This window comes from Drosophila ficusphila, unplaced genomic scaffold (assembly GCF_018152265.1).
Source record: "Drosophila ficusphila isolate 14025-0441.05 unplaced genomic scaffold, ASM1815226v1 contig_412, whole genome shotgun sequence".
In the NCBI taxonomy this organism is placed as follows: domain Eukaryota; kingdom Metazoa; phylum Arthropoda; class Insecta; order Diptera; family Drosophilidae; genus Drosophila; species Drosophila ficusphila.
Genome location: NW_025064326.1, coordinates 3,801,355 through 3,814,882, shown reverse-complemented (window position 1 = coordinate 3,814,882; position 13,528 = coordinate 3,801,355). Strand labels below are relative to the sequence as shown.

The 13,528-nt window shown below is 43.3% G+C and overlaps 4 protein-coding genes across 4 annotated transcripts; 2 read left to right on the top strand and 2 right to left on the bottom strand.

The window, feature by feature from the left end:
- The first annotated feature begins 2,461 nt into the window (after positions 1-2,461).
- LOC108094164 (F-actin-capping protein subunit beta) lies at positions 2,462-4,518 on the top strand. The gene is made up of 2 exons (XM_017194616.2): positions 2,462-2,673; positions 2,938-4,518. The coding sequence occupies exons 1-2, from the start codon at positions 2,671-2,673 to the stop codon at positions 3,763-3,765; spliced, it is 831 nt and encodes a 276-aa protein (XP_017050105.1). The 5' UTR covers positions 2,462-2,670; the 3' UTR covers positions 3,766-4,518.
- Positions 4,519-4,679: 161 nt separating this feature from the next.
- Positions 4,680-8,083, bottom strand: LOC108094111 (transmembrane protein 87A). Its single transcript, XM_043207928.1, has 10 exons — positions 7,879-8,083; positions 7,722-7,782; positions 7,563-7,648; positions 7,313-7,501; positions 6,770-6,922; positions 6,434-6,717; positions 6,083-6,298; positions 5,901-6,021; positions 5,674-5,827; positions 4,680-5,613 (listed from the first exon to the last, which is right to left on the bottom strand). Exons 1-10 carry the CDS (start codon positions 7,984-7,986, stop codon positions 5,387-5,389), a joined length of 1,599 nt encoding a protein of 532 aa, XP_043063863.1. The 5' UTR covers positions 7,987-8,083; the 3' UTR covers positions 4,680-5,386.
- Positions 8,084-8,295: 212 nt separating this feature from the next.
- On the top strand, positions 8,296-9,141 carry LOC108094166 (39S ribosomal protein L48, mitochondrial). The gene is made up of 3 exons (XM_017194618.1): positions 8,296-8,385; positions 8,447-8,545; positions 8,613-9,141. Exons 1-3 carry the CDS (start codon positions 8,374-8,376, stop codon positions 9,045-9,047), a joined length of 546 nt encoding a protein of 181 aa, XP_017050107.1. The 5' UTR covers positions 8,296-8,373; the 3' UTR covers positions 9,048-9,141.
- On the bottom strand, positions 9,051-13,405 carry LOC108094165 (WD repeat-containing and planar cell polarity effector protein fritz). Its single transcript, XM_017194617.2, has 7 exons — positions 12,688-13,405; positions 11,661-11,961; positions 10,658-11,608; positions 10,089-10,597; positions 9,628-10,025; positions 9,410-9,569; positions 9,051-9,352 (listed from the first exon to the last, which is right to left on the bottom strand). Exons 1-7 carry the CDS (start codon positions 13,100-13,102, stop codon positions 9,237-9,239), a joined length of 2,850 nt encoding a protein of 949 aa, XP_017050106.1. The 5' UTR covers positions 13,103-13,405; the 3' UTR covers positions 9,051-9,236.
- Between the last annotated feature and the right edge of the window lie 123 nt (positions 13,406-13,528).

The window sequence follows — 13,528 nt, the reverse complement described above, 5'->3', positions numbered from 1 at the left end:
TGTAAATCAAGTTGTTGTAAATTTGTCTATCACGATAAATCGAAGCAAGTACAAATTATATTTAATGTATGTGTGCATTTTAATTGTTTTTTATTTCGTACTCCCTGAGTTTAGTTTTCGAATTTAAATTATAAAGGTCACACTTGAAAACATACAAAAACTTTTGGAACAATGACGAGTACAAAATTTCAGGAAAAACAAACAAAATTTAGCAGATAAATTAAAATTAATTAAATATATATATAGGCGAGGTATCGATGAAGAAAAAATCGTACAAATTTTTCGGCGTAAAGTATAAAGTTAAAATTTTAAGGGAAGCTGTCGTTCGGAAAAAGGACAGTTGGTGTGACTTTTACGATTGAGTGTTGAAGTTAAGTTCCAATAAGGTTCACCCTATTTGGTTTTTCCTTAATTTTGGGTTTTTGATTTGAAATCTGAATGCAACTGAACTTGAGTTACACATGAAACTACCAAGAAAAACCATTCGATTTACTTTGTTCTGAACTGAAAAGTTTTCGAATTACCCAAACGAAATTTTAACCACTTAAATTCAATGAAGGCAACGGTTCACTTGAGAAAAAGTTCGGTATGCATGCGAATGTGTATTGAAATGTACTTTACGTGAATATGTATATGTAAATGTAAAAGGTTAAACAAAAAAAAAATAGTTTTAAAAAAACGCAAATCCATTTGGAGCAAACTCAGGGCATTATCAAGACTCACGACGATGTATACATGCATTTAATACAAACAAAAAAAAACTTTTTTCGATATGTATTACGATTAAAATAATAATAATATAAACAACCGAAAACGGATGTAATAATCATGCGAAACGATTATGAACAACTCAGGTATTAAATATTAAATGAAATATTTTTAAAAACTTATAACGAAATGAGAACGGCAGTCAAGTCAGCATTTTCACAAGTTGTGCAATATTCTTAAAGTTTTCTAAATACGTAATAGTATTAATAATCTAATAAAAAGCGATCATGGAAAGCGAAAGCGCAGGATCAGTGAGTTGAGATGTTCATAAGCATGGATCCGAATGGAATGAGATATAGATGGAGATTGAGATAAAGATAGAGAGATCGAGAGATCGAGAGGAGATGATTGGAAGGTTAGGTGAGTTTTTGAAGCACATGAGGACTAGGCATGTACTTATCACTCCTTTAGTATTTTATTTGTACCACCCACACAAAGTCAAGAACCACAAGAACAACAACAACAACAACAAGAAACGAACATATAAACACACTCACAGAAACACACACACATACTCAACGCGAAATGCGAAAATAGTGAAATAAATAGCTAAATGAAAATGAGTTTATATAAAGAAGGAAAACATAAAACTGTGATTACATTTGATTGTCGAAGCGTTGATAAGCGAATGTTGCATAATTAATTGAGCGAAAGAAATACGAAATACGATTGAAAATGGAGTTATGTATTATTATCTGAAGCCGCTTTTGATTTCGAGTATTGGCACAATGTCTAAGAATACGACAGAGCATAAGTAAATAAATATTTAATTAGCCGAAATATTAAACTTCAAAAGAACAACTAAGAAATACAAATTATAATTATCTAAGTTATTCGAGACTAGTTAAACCTGCCCTTATTTTACGAACACCTGTAACAGTTTACCCAGGCTAAAACTTGAGCTGCGACAAACTTTCGATTTAGTTCGCATTTCTCTGAACGATTTCTGTATGTAGTGCACCTTAGTTAAAAATTAAAGTCTGAGATTTTACATTTATGTATATGGTCGAAGTATACACCTAAAAAACGTATTTGACACGGGAATCTAAAACCAAAAACGATTAATTAAGTTTATTGAACTACTTACTAACGAAGCAAAAATCCACACGCATATGTATTTGGCTAAAGTTATTGTAAAAAATCAAGAAGTCCACGGATTGAGACAGAAGGAAGTGAATGTACCACATTTTCGGAGCAGGCATTTGATTTCTAAATATGTATGTATGTATATCTGAAGAATGAGCCAGCGAGGCAGCTTAACTATATTTTAAACACGAACTCGGATAAAAAATTTACGATTATGCCATACATTTTTGTGTAACATATTAAAAACTACGAGTAAGCTAAAACAAACAACAGTCACAGAAAACCAAACGCATTGTAACAGAAACTCACACAACTCACACGGAAAGGAAATGGGCAACCAGAATGGAATTAAGCATAAAAGTATATGAACGAAACTAAATTCAATAAACTTGTTGCTAAAATATAATAAAAACAACATTTTCGAAAAGTTTTATTTGGGCAATTTTGGAATTACAGTAGCCAGACGTTTTATCGACTTTGAATTTAAAAAGCCGTTGAATCTGACCAATGCAGATTGTTTTAAAAAGTATTCAGCCCAGTGGGTTTGTTTCTCGGATAAGCATTGGTATCTTGGTATTTTTATTGGTGCGAATGGTTTCTTGCACATTTGCGCAGCTGGTCACACCAGAGCAACATAGCAAAAATATTAAAAAAAATTGTAATAATAAAATATAGTAAAGAGTCAATTTAGTGCAATTACTTGCAATAAAAACCCAAATCCTAGGTAGAGTTAAGATTGGCTTGTCCTTGCGAACGGAAGCCCGACCTTATAACAGTAAAAACCCCATCTAAACAAAGGAAAGCAAAAGTATCAAAATGGTGAGTAATAGTATATGAATGGTAACAGAAAAAAAAACAGGCCAACAAACGGTGTTTTTGTATCGGTGTCGCCCATGCTGAAGTAAAACTAAGTTTTATAATCATATTAAAAGGAAAATACTTTTGATAGGGGCGGCGGCCTGTGACCTTAAATAATGCCCATATATGGTAATCCCTTTTGCCGGGTGACAGTGACCAAAAACGAGGGATTTGGGGGCTCTTTTCTTATCGCTGCAGTGACTCAATTTCGAATATCTATTTCAGTCGGAAATGCAAATGGATTGTGCTTTGGATCTGATGCGGCGCCTGCCTCCCCAGCAAATCGAGAAGAACCTGATTGACTTGATAGATTTGGCACCCGATTTGTGCGAGGACCTGCTGTCCTCGGTGGATCAGCCCCTGAAGATTGCAAAGGACAAGGAGCACGGCAAGGATTACCTGCTGTGCGACTACAATCGGGACGGGGACTCCTACAGATCTCCCTGGTCCAACTCGTACTATCCCCCGTTGGAGGACGGCCAAATGCCCTCGGAACGACTGCGAAAGCTGGAAATCGAGGCCAACTACGCGTTCGATCAGTACAGGGAGATGTACTACGAGGGAGGGGTATCCTCGGTGTACTTGTGGGACCTGGATCACGGCTTCGCCGCTGTTATCCTGATCAAAAAGGCGGGCGATGGCAGCAAGATGATCCGCGGCTGCTGGGACTCCATTCACGTGGTGGAAGTCCAGGAGAAGACCACGGGCAGAACGGCCCACTACAAGCTCACCTCCACGGCAATGCTGTGGCTGCAGACCAACAAACAGGGCTCGGGCACCATGAACCTGGGCGGATCGCTGACCCGACAGCAGGAACAGGATGCCAACGTCAGTGAGTCCTCGCCGCACATTGCCAACATTGGCAAAATGGTCGAGGAGATGGAGAACAAGATCCGGAACACCCTCAACGAGATCTACTTTGGCAAGACCAAGGACATTGTGAACGGACTAAGGAGCACGCAGTCGCTGGCCGACCAGCGCCAGCAGGCAGCCATGAAACAGGACCTGGCAGCGGCCATCCTGCGACGCAATGTCAAGCCCGAATCGAACTGAGCACTGAGCGGCTAAAGGCTGAATTTCCACAATAAACAACCACAGATCTAGACTATGAGGAGGTCCTTCAAACACGACTGTGCCCCAGAAGAGTGTAATATTATGCGAATTGCCAGGCGCTGCAGCCATCCAAATATTATTCCAATGAAAGCCGCTACGAACTCGAATCATTTCCATAATATTTGGGCTGCATCCAGCCAATTCCCCAATATTCACTCTTTATCGAACAGAGAAGGACTTCGCTTAGCCTCGATTAAAGCAGACTAAAATATTAAATACGCATTTCTAGGCAGTAAATTTGTTACACGAGAAAATTGTTACACCACGAGAAACATATTAATGTAAATTTGCCCGCCCGTTTCAACTGTCCTCCCATATTGTTGCAATTTAGAGTCGCGCTTCATCCGCAGTTCAGCCGAAAATGCCAACTTCGCCGCCCCTCAAGATCTAGTATCCATAAGTATTTGTATCTTATTTGTAATAATGCATATTTTGTACCGAAGTCGAGGCACTTGAGTTTCGTCCTTAATTCTTCCGCGAATAAATATTGTGTTTATTAATTGTGGCTTTGTGTTTATGTGTACTCTAACAGTAAGGAGCTCGAAGCAAAAATATTAACTGAAATCGCTTTGTGATTGTATTATCTGAAGAAATGCACATTACCTTATCATCTTTACTTAATATTTTTTTAACTAAAATTCGGAAGGCAGAGAAATTTTATACAAAGAGAAAACTAATAAATATTAAACTATATCTTTGGTCTTTAAACTTGGGTGGGGCGCAATTAATAAATATTGATAGAACTATTTCTGAGAACTTGTTTGTGTTGTCATTGGGATATAACAAACTCGCGTTATCGGGCTCGACAAATAGCAAATGAAACTAGATAAGTCCTCAAAGAAAACAATAATCAGTTTGGTTCATTGCTACCTTTAAGATACGATTGCATTTATTTATGAAAATCTTAAACCGTTTGATTAAAAATATATTTAAATACGTTGAGGTGTGTGACGCAAGTGATCGTGTGCTTACAAATTTAATTCCTTTTTAATCTTCTCAGTTATCAGCAGTAGTTCAAGTTAAAGTTTTCCCCGACATTGCGTGGTTGCGTTTTATCGTAGTTATTACAGAATACTTATACATTTTTATAGATTGTTTTTTTTTTTTTTTGTTTGTGTTACCAGCTATATACAATGAGGCGACAACAACTTACTCGCTTATACACATTAGCGAGTGTACTAGGGGTTCAACATTAGAATCGAAATCGAGGTTTATAAATTAAGTTTACGGTTCGTCGCATAGATATCTACAACTTAGGCTAGGTATTATGAATAAGTTAGATTTATTAGAGGGGAGGAAGTGCGCGTAGAAGGAGCTACGATTAGATACAATATTTTACACGGTTTCAGAATGCGTGGCTGGACAAACAGTTCTCGAATTGGAAGATCAGTGTCAGCGCAGCACAGCAATGGTGTCCAGCAGTAAATAATTCCCTCCTTAATGGCGAATCGAAATAAAAAATACATAGCATATTGGGGCTTTGCTGCTGGCGGATGACACGGATGTGTGAATGTGCAAAAATATGCGTAGAAAGTCTCTTCGGTCCAGCGAAAGTCACAGATTATTGCATTTTCGACACCTCGAACTTGGTGTTGATGATTTCCTCATCCGAGTCTAGGATGGGCAGAGCCGAGTCCGCCATTGAGGAGGGAATGTTCTCCTCCACCCAGCGCAAGTCGTCCTCCTCGGTCGTCGTGGCGTTCCGCGAAGTTGTCGACGTCTTCGGCGTACCATTCTGTCCGCGCATTTTCACACCATAGGCATCAGCCACAAACTGATCCTCCTCTTCTGTAAAATTAGAAATTTAATTAGTTTCACTTTATTGGCAGGTTAGGATTATTATTTTACCCTCATCGTCTTCATCTTCTGGATTATCGAGCAGCGGAGTGAAGGCGTAGCGCTGGTTGTTATTCGTGGGTCGCCATAGTATCATAATCACCAACAGCAGCACCGAAAACAGAATGTGCCAGAAGCCAGTATCGATCCAAATGTCACGCCATCCCTAAATGAAGCGTGAAAAGAGATTTGGGAACACTTAAACCTGCTCGCAGATCAATTCATGCTAATCAACTCACAGGCGTACAATTCTCGATCCTACGCAAACGCAACGCAAAGAGCATGAAGATGACGGAGGCGATAACAGCAAAGATCAGGGTGTTAGTGAAGTGCCTATACAGCGAGAGCTTGACCATATTTCTGAAATACAGACACGTTGTTGGATGAAAGTGTTTAAGATTTTGGCGTGTGCGTGAGTCACCTCCTTAGTCTGAGTGTGCGAGTGGTCTGCACGAGCGAGGTGAAGATCCACCAGCATATTCCAGTGTCCAGAACCGCCAGGGGAATGCTTGCCACCAGCAGCTCGCTGCGATCAGTTTTCACATTGGTGATACGCAAATAGCTCTCCACGCAGGCCAGCACAAAGTATAGGGTTCCCATGCCCACAACCCGATGCAACATGGGTCCCAAACGCGGCCTTAAAAAGATTATAATAACGATAAGGAGAAAGTGCCAAACTGATAATGAATTTCATGGGATTTCCCCTCTTCAAAATTGTATAGGTATAAGTAGAATGTTTTACCAATCAGAAAATACCCGATCTATCACTCACTTGACAATTCCAAAGCCCAGACTCATGATGATGACCAGCATCCTGGCCAGAGTGCGCTTCGCACAGGACACAAATTCGGCGACCAGCTCAGCATGTTGAACCGGCACTCCCTTATTCGTCAGCGTTTGGTATTCGGCATAGAAGAAGGCCTTCTCCAGCATACCGAGCAGAATGACGCCACCGATCCAGAACTGAATTCTCAACAGATCCCGCCATTGGGCGAATGAAACAAACAGCCAAATTATGCCAAATATCACGTAAACAATGCACATGATTAAATAGAACTGTGGGGAAACAAACATTCAGTATAAACAATGACCTGTACTCATCACTTACCGGCAGGAATGGCCAATCTATGGCCGAGATATAACCATGCGGTCCCAGGAACTCGATGTGAACCACGGCGGTGAACTGCTCGCTTGATGCGATGGTCACCTCGATCACGTAGATGCCATCCTCTGAAACGCTCGAAATCGGAGTGGTCGTGGGCTGAAAAGAAAAAGTAGTTGTTTAACTACTGCGTGGCTAGGGTTTTATCAGTATTTAGGCTTGCCTACATAAAAGTAAGTACTTTTAGCGCGTAAAGAGCTGGAAGTCGATCACGCGATACCAATTATTTTGGATAAATAAAGTAAAATAATTTTGAAAATTGCCAAATGTAGATTGGGTTCGGTTGTGTAAACATATGTAAATATATAGAATTTTAGCAAGTGACCGGAAATATTAAAAGTAGCCGCAACGAACGGTCTACCCAACTTCTCCATAAAGTACCCCCTATTAGGAGAAACGATAAGCAGTGACTGATAAGGCTGCAAATGTTTTGGCCTGCCCAGTGGTAATTGCTGTCTTCATGTTCTCTGTGAGTCATGACGCACTTACCGAAAGTGGATGTTTGTTTTCCTTCATGGGATGTTTGGGTTCCGGCGTTCCCGGGGTTGCTCCCTCAGCAGGCTTGTCCACCGAAAGGACAATGAGTCCGTTGCAGGGATACATCTTGGTGATCTTGGTAATGACCTTGTTAATGCTAGCATTATTACGCAGGGCATTATCCTGTGCGATAGCTTGCAACTACCGGGGAGATTAAAAGGATTAGATTGAATGCAATAAAAGGAGAAACATATCTACTTACCAGACGATCGTCGTAGATGCAGGGGTGCTCCGATAGCTCAAAAGTAATGGTAAGATTGGTCTCCTTATTGGACGAACAGCCTTTGACTGAAACCAATAAAACGGGTGTGGAAAGGGGTAAATCGGGAGAATTGGTCACGCTTTTTCTGCTTATACTTACTTTGAGCGTAGATTTTTGTGTCGGCCAAAAGCGGTCGCTGTTCCCGGACTGTGGGTAAGTCCTGAAAGGGTATAAACAGTGATTACGTAGCCGGAAACAGGATGATCCCCATAGTTGTTAGCGGTTGTCACAACCGTGTACACATATTTGTTCTTACCGTGGTCACCAGGACGTCCACAATGCCGGGATCTGATTTTCCGGCTGTTTTCTCGGGCCCGAAAAGGAGCGCCAGCGCAACTACCAATACCGTTGCCGTCCCCTGCATTTTGCTTGTGTGGATTTTACGTACAAAGGGACTAAGTAAATACAAATATTATTTCCTCTTCTGTTCGGCCAGCTGGAATAGTGTGACCGTGGTTAGCCACCACAAATTTGCCAGACCGCTCTCCTTCGTGTGGCTGCATTTATTGGCTGGCAAAATAAGCTGTCTCGACTAGGAATTTCCGAGATTGAGAAAATATAATATCAATTATATTTTTTGTTAATTGCATATTGATTATATAAATTATGATAACTTTTTTTAACTTTAATTTTTTTTGTCGGTTTTGACCGATAAGCAAATTTGGCGGGCATTTTAAGTACACTTTAATGTGGCCGCATGGCATCAGCTGATGATATAACCTGACTTTGATTTCCAATTGAAAACACCGAAATGTTACGCAGGGTAAATAAACATTTAATTCTTTGGAATTGTTTATAAAAATCTATATAATTATGGATTTCAGTTGGTTCCGAGTCTGCGATTAACGCTGCAAGTGCCGAAGACAACATTAGCAGCTGTGAGGAACACCAGCGGCAGTGTTTATGAACCGGATTATCTGGATGTAACTTTACTTCTTCATTTTGTGTATTTAAAATTAGTTATTCATTGTATTCCTTTATCTCTTGCAGTCGCTTAAACCAAAGTTCCCGCAATACGACAGCCTTAATGTGCAGATCAAGGGCTACGACTATCCGCAGTTGGAGAGCTACCAGCGGTTCCTCCACGGAGTCGCCGAGTACCTGGACTTAGACGTCTCCGACTGCTACGCCCTTCCTCCGCAACAGACTCAAGTTCAGCGGCTTAGGCCCAACTCCACGGTCATCGAGTCCGAGTACAAACTGACCACTTACGAGCGCAATCTGCAGCTAAACAACGTGGATGCGCCGGTCTATCCCCAGTTCCTTCGCATCGCCCAGGCGGCCCTGCCCGAAGGAGTGAGCCTGATGGTCCAGGAACACACCGACGACTGCGAGGAGCGTCGTTATGTGCCTGATAAGGAACTGCTCGACCTTAAGGACGAGTTGGAGCGCATGGGGGGTCCCACTAGCACCAAGAAGAAGTAGCTATCCGATTTGGCAAACATTTAATGCTAAGCTTTAATGAGTAACCTGTGTAAAGTGTATAGAGAACCTATAAATAAAAACTTTCCTATTTAAAGCTTTGCACTAACTGGGACGGCAATAGTTACAAACGAATGGAAGACGCGGCAATAAACCGAAATAGTGATTAGTAAGGAATTGCACTATAAATTATTAGACCACACCGAAGTGGACCACTTTGATTGACGAAGAGGAGGACGAATTGGCGCTCTTGCTGCTGCTCTGCTTCGATTCCTCGTCGCGACGTCGAATTGGTGGCTTGGTGACATCTAAAAATAAAACATTTTTGGGTAAAAAGGGAATTATTAGTTAAAATCATAACTTACTGGTGGTTATGGGATTGAAATCCTTCAGATACTCGTCATTTGGATGACAAAGCGGCAGGCTGTCGGCTAGTTCTTTCTTAGGATTGGTCAGATGCCGTGCTGCTGGTCTGGAGTAACCATTTCTCTTCGGTGGCATTGGCTTCTCCTTGCGAGGAATCTCCTGTTGGAAAAAATAAATATTAAGTAAGGTTTAAATCTTGTTTTTTTAAAGGACTCACAGGCACCACAGCTACTTGAATTGTATCGGAGAATTTGACTTTGTTCTTCTCGGCCGTTTGTGACTTGGCTGTCGGCGTGGCTGCCTCTCCATTCGTCGGAGTTGGATTGGCCGGATTGGACAGTATGGAAGCAGTGGGTTTTTTGAGCAGCAACCGCTTCTGGTAATCCTCGCTGGTCACTGAGGGCAACATGGCGGGTATATTCCCAGAGACAAGCGGATGCTGGTAAAACTTGGGCTGATATGCGACTGCCGGTGGAGGCGACACTTGACTTGTGTTATGATGGCCAATTTGAGGGCTTTGATCCGGAATGTTTTGGGGCGGAAGACGAGGAAGCGGACTGTTGGCCATTGGCAGACCAACTGTTTGATCGGGAACATCCTGTGACCATACATTTCCTTAAATTTAAGAAATGTATGAGGTTAAAAAGTTTATTAAAGAGAAGATTAATTTTTACTTACCATTCGAGCTTAAGCTCTTTATGGGGGTCTGTGGCGTACTATTAATTTTTAGGGACAGACTCGCCAGTGTGCTCGTTGGAGGTGCTAACGAAACCTTTGGAAGGGGAGGCCTCAGTTCCGGTTTGGGTATGTTGATCTTGATCATCTCGGCATTGAACACCTTCGACTTGAACGAGGGCAGCGGTGGCACATAGTTCTTTAGGACCTGCTGATTCTGAGCCTGGCCCGGACCTAATCCCGTGGGTGGCCCTGTTGCTGCTCCCTGGCCACGTAATACATCCGAGCAGGTGGACAGCGAGCAAGCCGACTCCGATCGCAGGTCGCAGGTCAGGCTAAGGTTGCCGTTGGCACGATCTTCCTCATGAATTATGGCAGCTGCCTGACTGAACGCCACCTGGGCGAATTCGCTGAGGCTGGAGATGCACTTGGTTAAGTTGTACAGGTCCATGAAGATGTCATAGTCGGCCACATCTTGGGCGATTTCAAAGGCCTCGGCGAAGAGGTTTTTACTGTGGAAGAAGATTTGGCTTGTACGATATTTAACGCATTATAATTCAAACTAAACTCACCGAAGAAGATAAAAGCAAAAGCGTCGCTTCAGATCGTACACCTGATCGCTGAACTCATCCTTTGTTTCCTCCGAAAGCGTGCTTGCGAATGTCTTCAGTGCCCTGGCCATCAGTTCGATGCGCGGTCGTCGCTGGTCTCCGCCAAAGAACACGTAGTTAGCTATCTTGTGTAGCGTGATTAAACACATGGCTCCGTAAGTCTCCCAGTTGAGGGCGGCCAGGACATTCACAGCTCTATCCGGCTGCTGCAATCGCAGATATTTGTCCGCAATAACGTCCGCAGTAAGTCCAGAATTGTGGATGTCCCCTCGCATTCCCGTGCCGCCAAAGATGCGCATGCAGGCGAGTGGTCCCTGTTCATAAATCAGCAGCAACAGACAGTCCGTTTGGGCGTAGGTGTGCTTGAAACTGGAAAGATCCGGCTTCCGACTGAAAGCCACGCTCAGCAACGTGGGCTGGGCCACAAAGTAGTGGGACAGGTCCAAGAGGCTCGATGGGGTCACACATTCACTGAGCAGCTGATGACCAATGGTGGCCAGGGCCAGGTCGAAGCACTGCAGTACCGATCGCTCGTTGGCCACGCAAAGCATGGCGGAATCGCAGTGCCAGGCGCACTGGTTGGGCACGATCTCAATCTGGTTGGCGTACTTCGTCGACTGCTGAACTAGATCGTGCAGACAGATATTGCGATCGATGCTGCCCAGAAAGAGCTTCTCCTGATCGGGACTAAAGGCAAAGGAGCAGATCTGGGCGCCCATTGGAATGGAGGTAATGGCGGTGCGCTGCATTTTGCCGGCAGCCAGTTCATATGAGCAGATCTCGGCGCTTATGTCGCCCTTGCGGGAAACCTTCTGTTCCAAGGTGATGATCTGACTCTCGCTGCTCCGCAGGAAGTCAACGCACAGCGGATCGTTCTCCGACCAGCAGTAGGCGATCGATTCCAGTTGCAAACTATTAAGAGAGATATTAGACATTTAATCAAACAATAATCAGCCAAACCTACCCTTTAATCTTGAACACATGAATGTTTGCTCTATCCTGGTCCCTGATCGTTGGCCTCCATGGGTAGACCTCGTTCTGCGAGGACTGCGTCCAGACCACGAACAGGTCGAAGCTGCTGTTGACTGTGAGGTGGCGGGATAGCTTGCGCTCCGTGGCGCCCGGTATGATCACGTGGAAGATCCGCGGATCCATGTTGGCGATCTTCTCCGGTCCCTGGGATCGCGCGTTTGGCCGCTGCAGATGAACCACCGTCAGCTGGTTGGTATTGTAGGCCAAGACGATGTGGGAACGGGTGAAAAAAGCTGACGAGCACACACGGACAAGACCACAGCGGAAAAAAAAGTAAAGACACAAGCGACAAAGCTGAATGAGTGCCTCGAACAAAACATGGAAAGCCAGCAGCGGATGGGGGGTCGGGGATCGGGGTTCGCATATTTACAGGCAACAAAACAAGCAAGCAGATTAATTAAAAATTACAATAATTGCATGCCCCTGCATGTGTGCGTGCGGCTGTGTTGGTGTGGGAAAGTGCAAATCAAGTCGCACTTGTTGCCAATGCAAATTTCTCCATAACTGCACAAGCAGCGGTCTGAAGTGCAAGGCCACGATGCGGAGTCCACTTTGTAGAAGTGCATATACTCTTGAGTTTATATGGGGGTGGAGTGGTAGGTTTACTGGACGATGAGGCACATTAAAAATAGGGCTTTGCTTTTTTTGTTCCATAGGTAACCATAGATTTAAAACTTTCCACACACAAATGATAAATGGGAGGCCCTCTAATTACATTATGCCTAGAATACACATTAAATGTTGCGTGCTTGTGCGAATTTTCACTAAAAAGGGTACATGCTTAAATAAACTTGTACGGTTTTAGAATAATTTTTTAAGATTTAAGGCGCTTTCCTCAGCGATTTACATACAGAAATGATGATATATGGCGATGGGTAGGGTAGACATGAAAGGGCTCAAATTACTTGGAATTTCAAGAGTGAAAAGAGTGCACATGTATGATAGATCCCACGACTCACCATCGGTGATGACTTCGGAGGCTAGTTTTCCAACCAAGTATTTCTCGAAGACCATTCGCAGGATGTCCCCGGTGTAGATGTCCACGCAGATGTGGGCGATCAGACCGTGGGCGAATAGAAGAAGGACCTGCGCTGCATCCTGCCACTCGGAATGGATTATCTTGTGCTGGCGAAGCAAATCCTCCAGCTTTTTGAGGTTGTCCTTGAGTCGACCAGCGGACTTTCTACTGCTGTTTTTCAGCACGGCCAATCCATTGCGGCGTTCCGTATAGTCCCGCTTGGCCAGGAATGTGAGGTCCTGCTGCTCCTGATCCTTGTCCCGTTGGCGAAGGTAGCGAAACGCCCCCAGATCCTGGCTCTTGATCCGCACCTCATCCCGCAGCGTTGTCCAGAAGTGGGTCTCGCTGAGCAGCATATTTAGGCCTCGGGTTTCAGCTCAACTCAATTGCATCGATTTGCATGGCCGCGGAATGGGTGTCAACTTAAGTCTCGATCTCGATTTGATTTGTTGGCGTGTGCCTCTTAGGTGCTCCAATTGCACTAATTTCTTCCGATTCGGATTAACTACGCTGATCTTTAGCACCTCAGTACCGGTTTACCAGCTAAGGTCACAAAATATGTCACAAAACATCACTCTAACTCGGATTTTTACCTATAAACAAGCATTGTTTATGAAAATTAAATCCACTTGTTGCTTGTCCAAACTTGTTTTTAGAGATGGAAGTTGGCTACGTTTTAAGGGGTGGAAGTTTATTACGTTACGATTGTAGTTGAGATCATCGATCGGGTTTGGTGGTAGGAAATCTTGCTAAGACCTTAGCCTGGACTCAAGCCGCGTTAA

Bases quoted from the DNA above. Each gene is read 5' to 3' on its own strand.
- LOC108094166 (XM_017194618.1), top strand. The intron at 8,546-8,612 runs GTAACTTTACTT...TATCTCTTGCAG, and splicing joins ATGAACCGGATTATCTGGAT to TCGCTTAAACCAAAGTTCCC.
- LOC108094165 (XM_017194617.2), bottom strand. From the start codon at position 13,102: ATGCTGCTCAGCGAGACCCACTTCTGGACAACGCTGCGGGATGAGGTG. The intron at 11,609-11,660 runs GTAGGTTTGGCT...CTCTCTTAATAG, and splicing joins CATGTGTTCAAGATTAAAGG to TTTGCAACTGGAATCGATCG. The intron at 9,353-9,409 runs GTAAGTTATGAT...TTTTATTTTTAG, and splicing joins TTTCAATCCCATAACCACCA to ATGTCACCAAGCCACCAATT.
- LOC108094111 (XM_043207928.1), bottom strand. From the start codon at position 7,986: ATGCAGGGGACGGCAACGGTATTGGTAGTTGCGCTGGCGCTCCTTTTC. The intron at 7,649-7,721 runs GTAAGTATAAGC...TATTGGTTTCAG, and splicing joins CACAAAAATCTACGCTCAAA to TCAAAGGCTGTTCGTCCAAT. The intron at 5,614-5,673 runs GTAAAATAATAA...CTAATTTTACAG, and splicing joins AGAAGATGAAGACGATGAGG to AAGAGGAGGATCAGTTTGTG.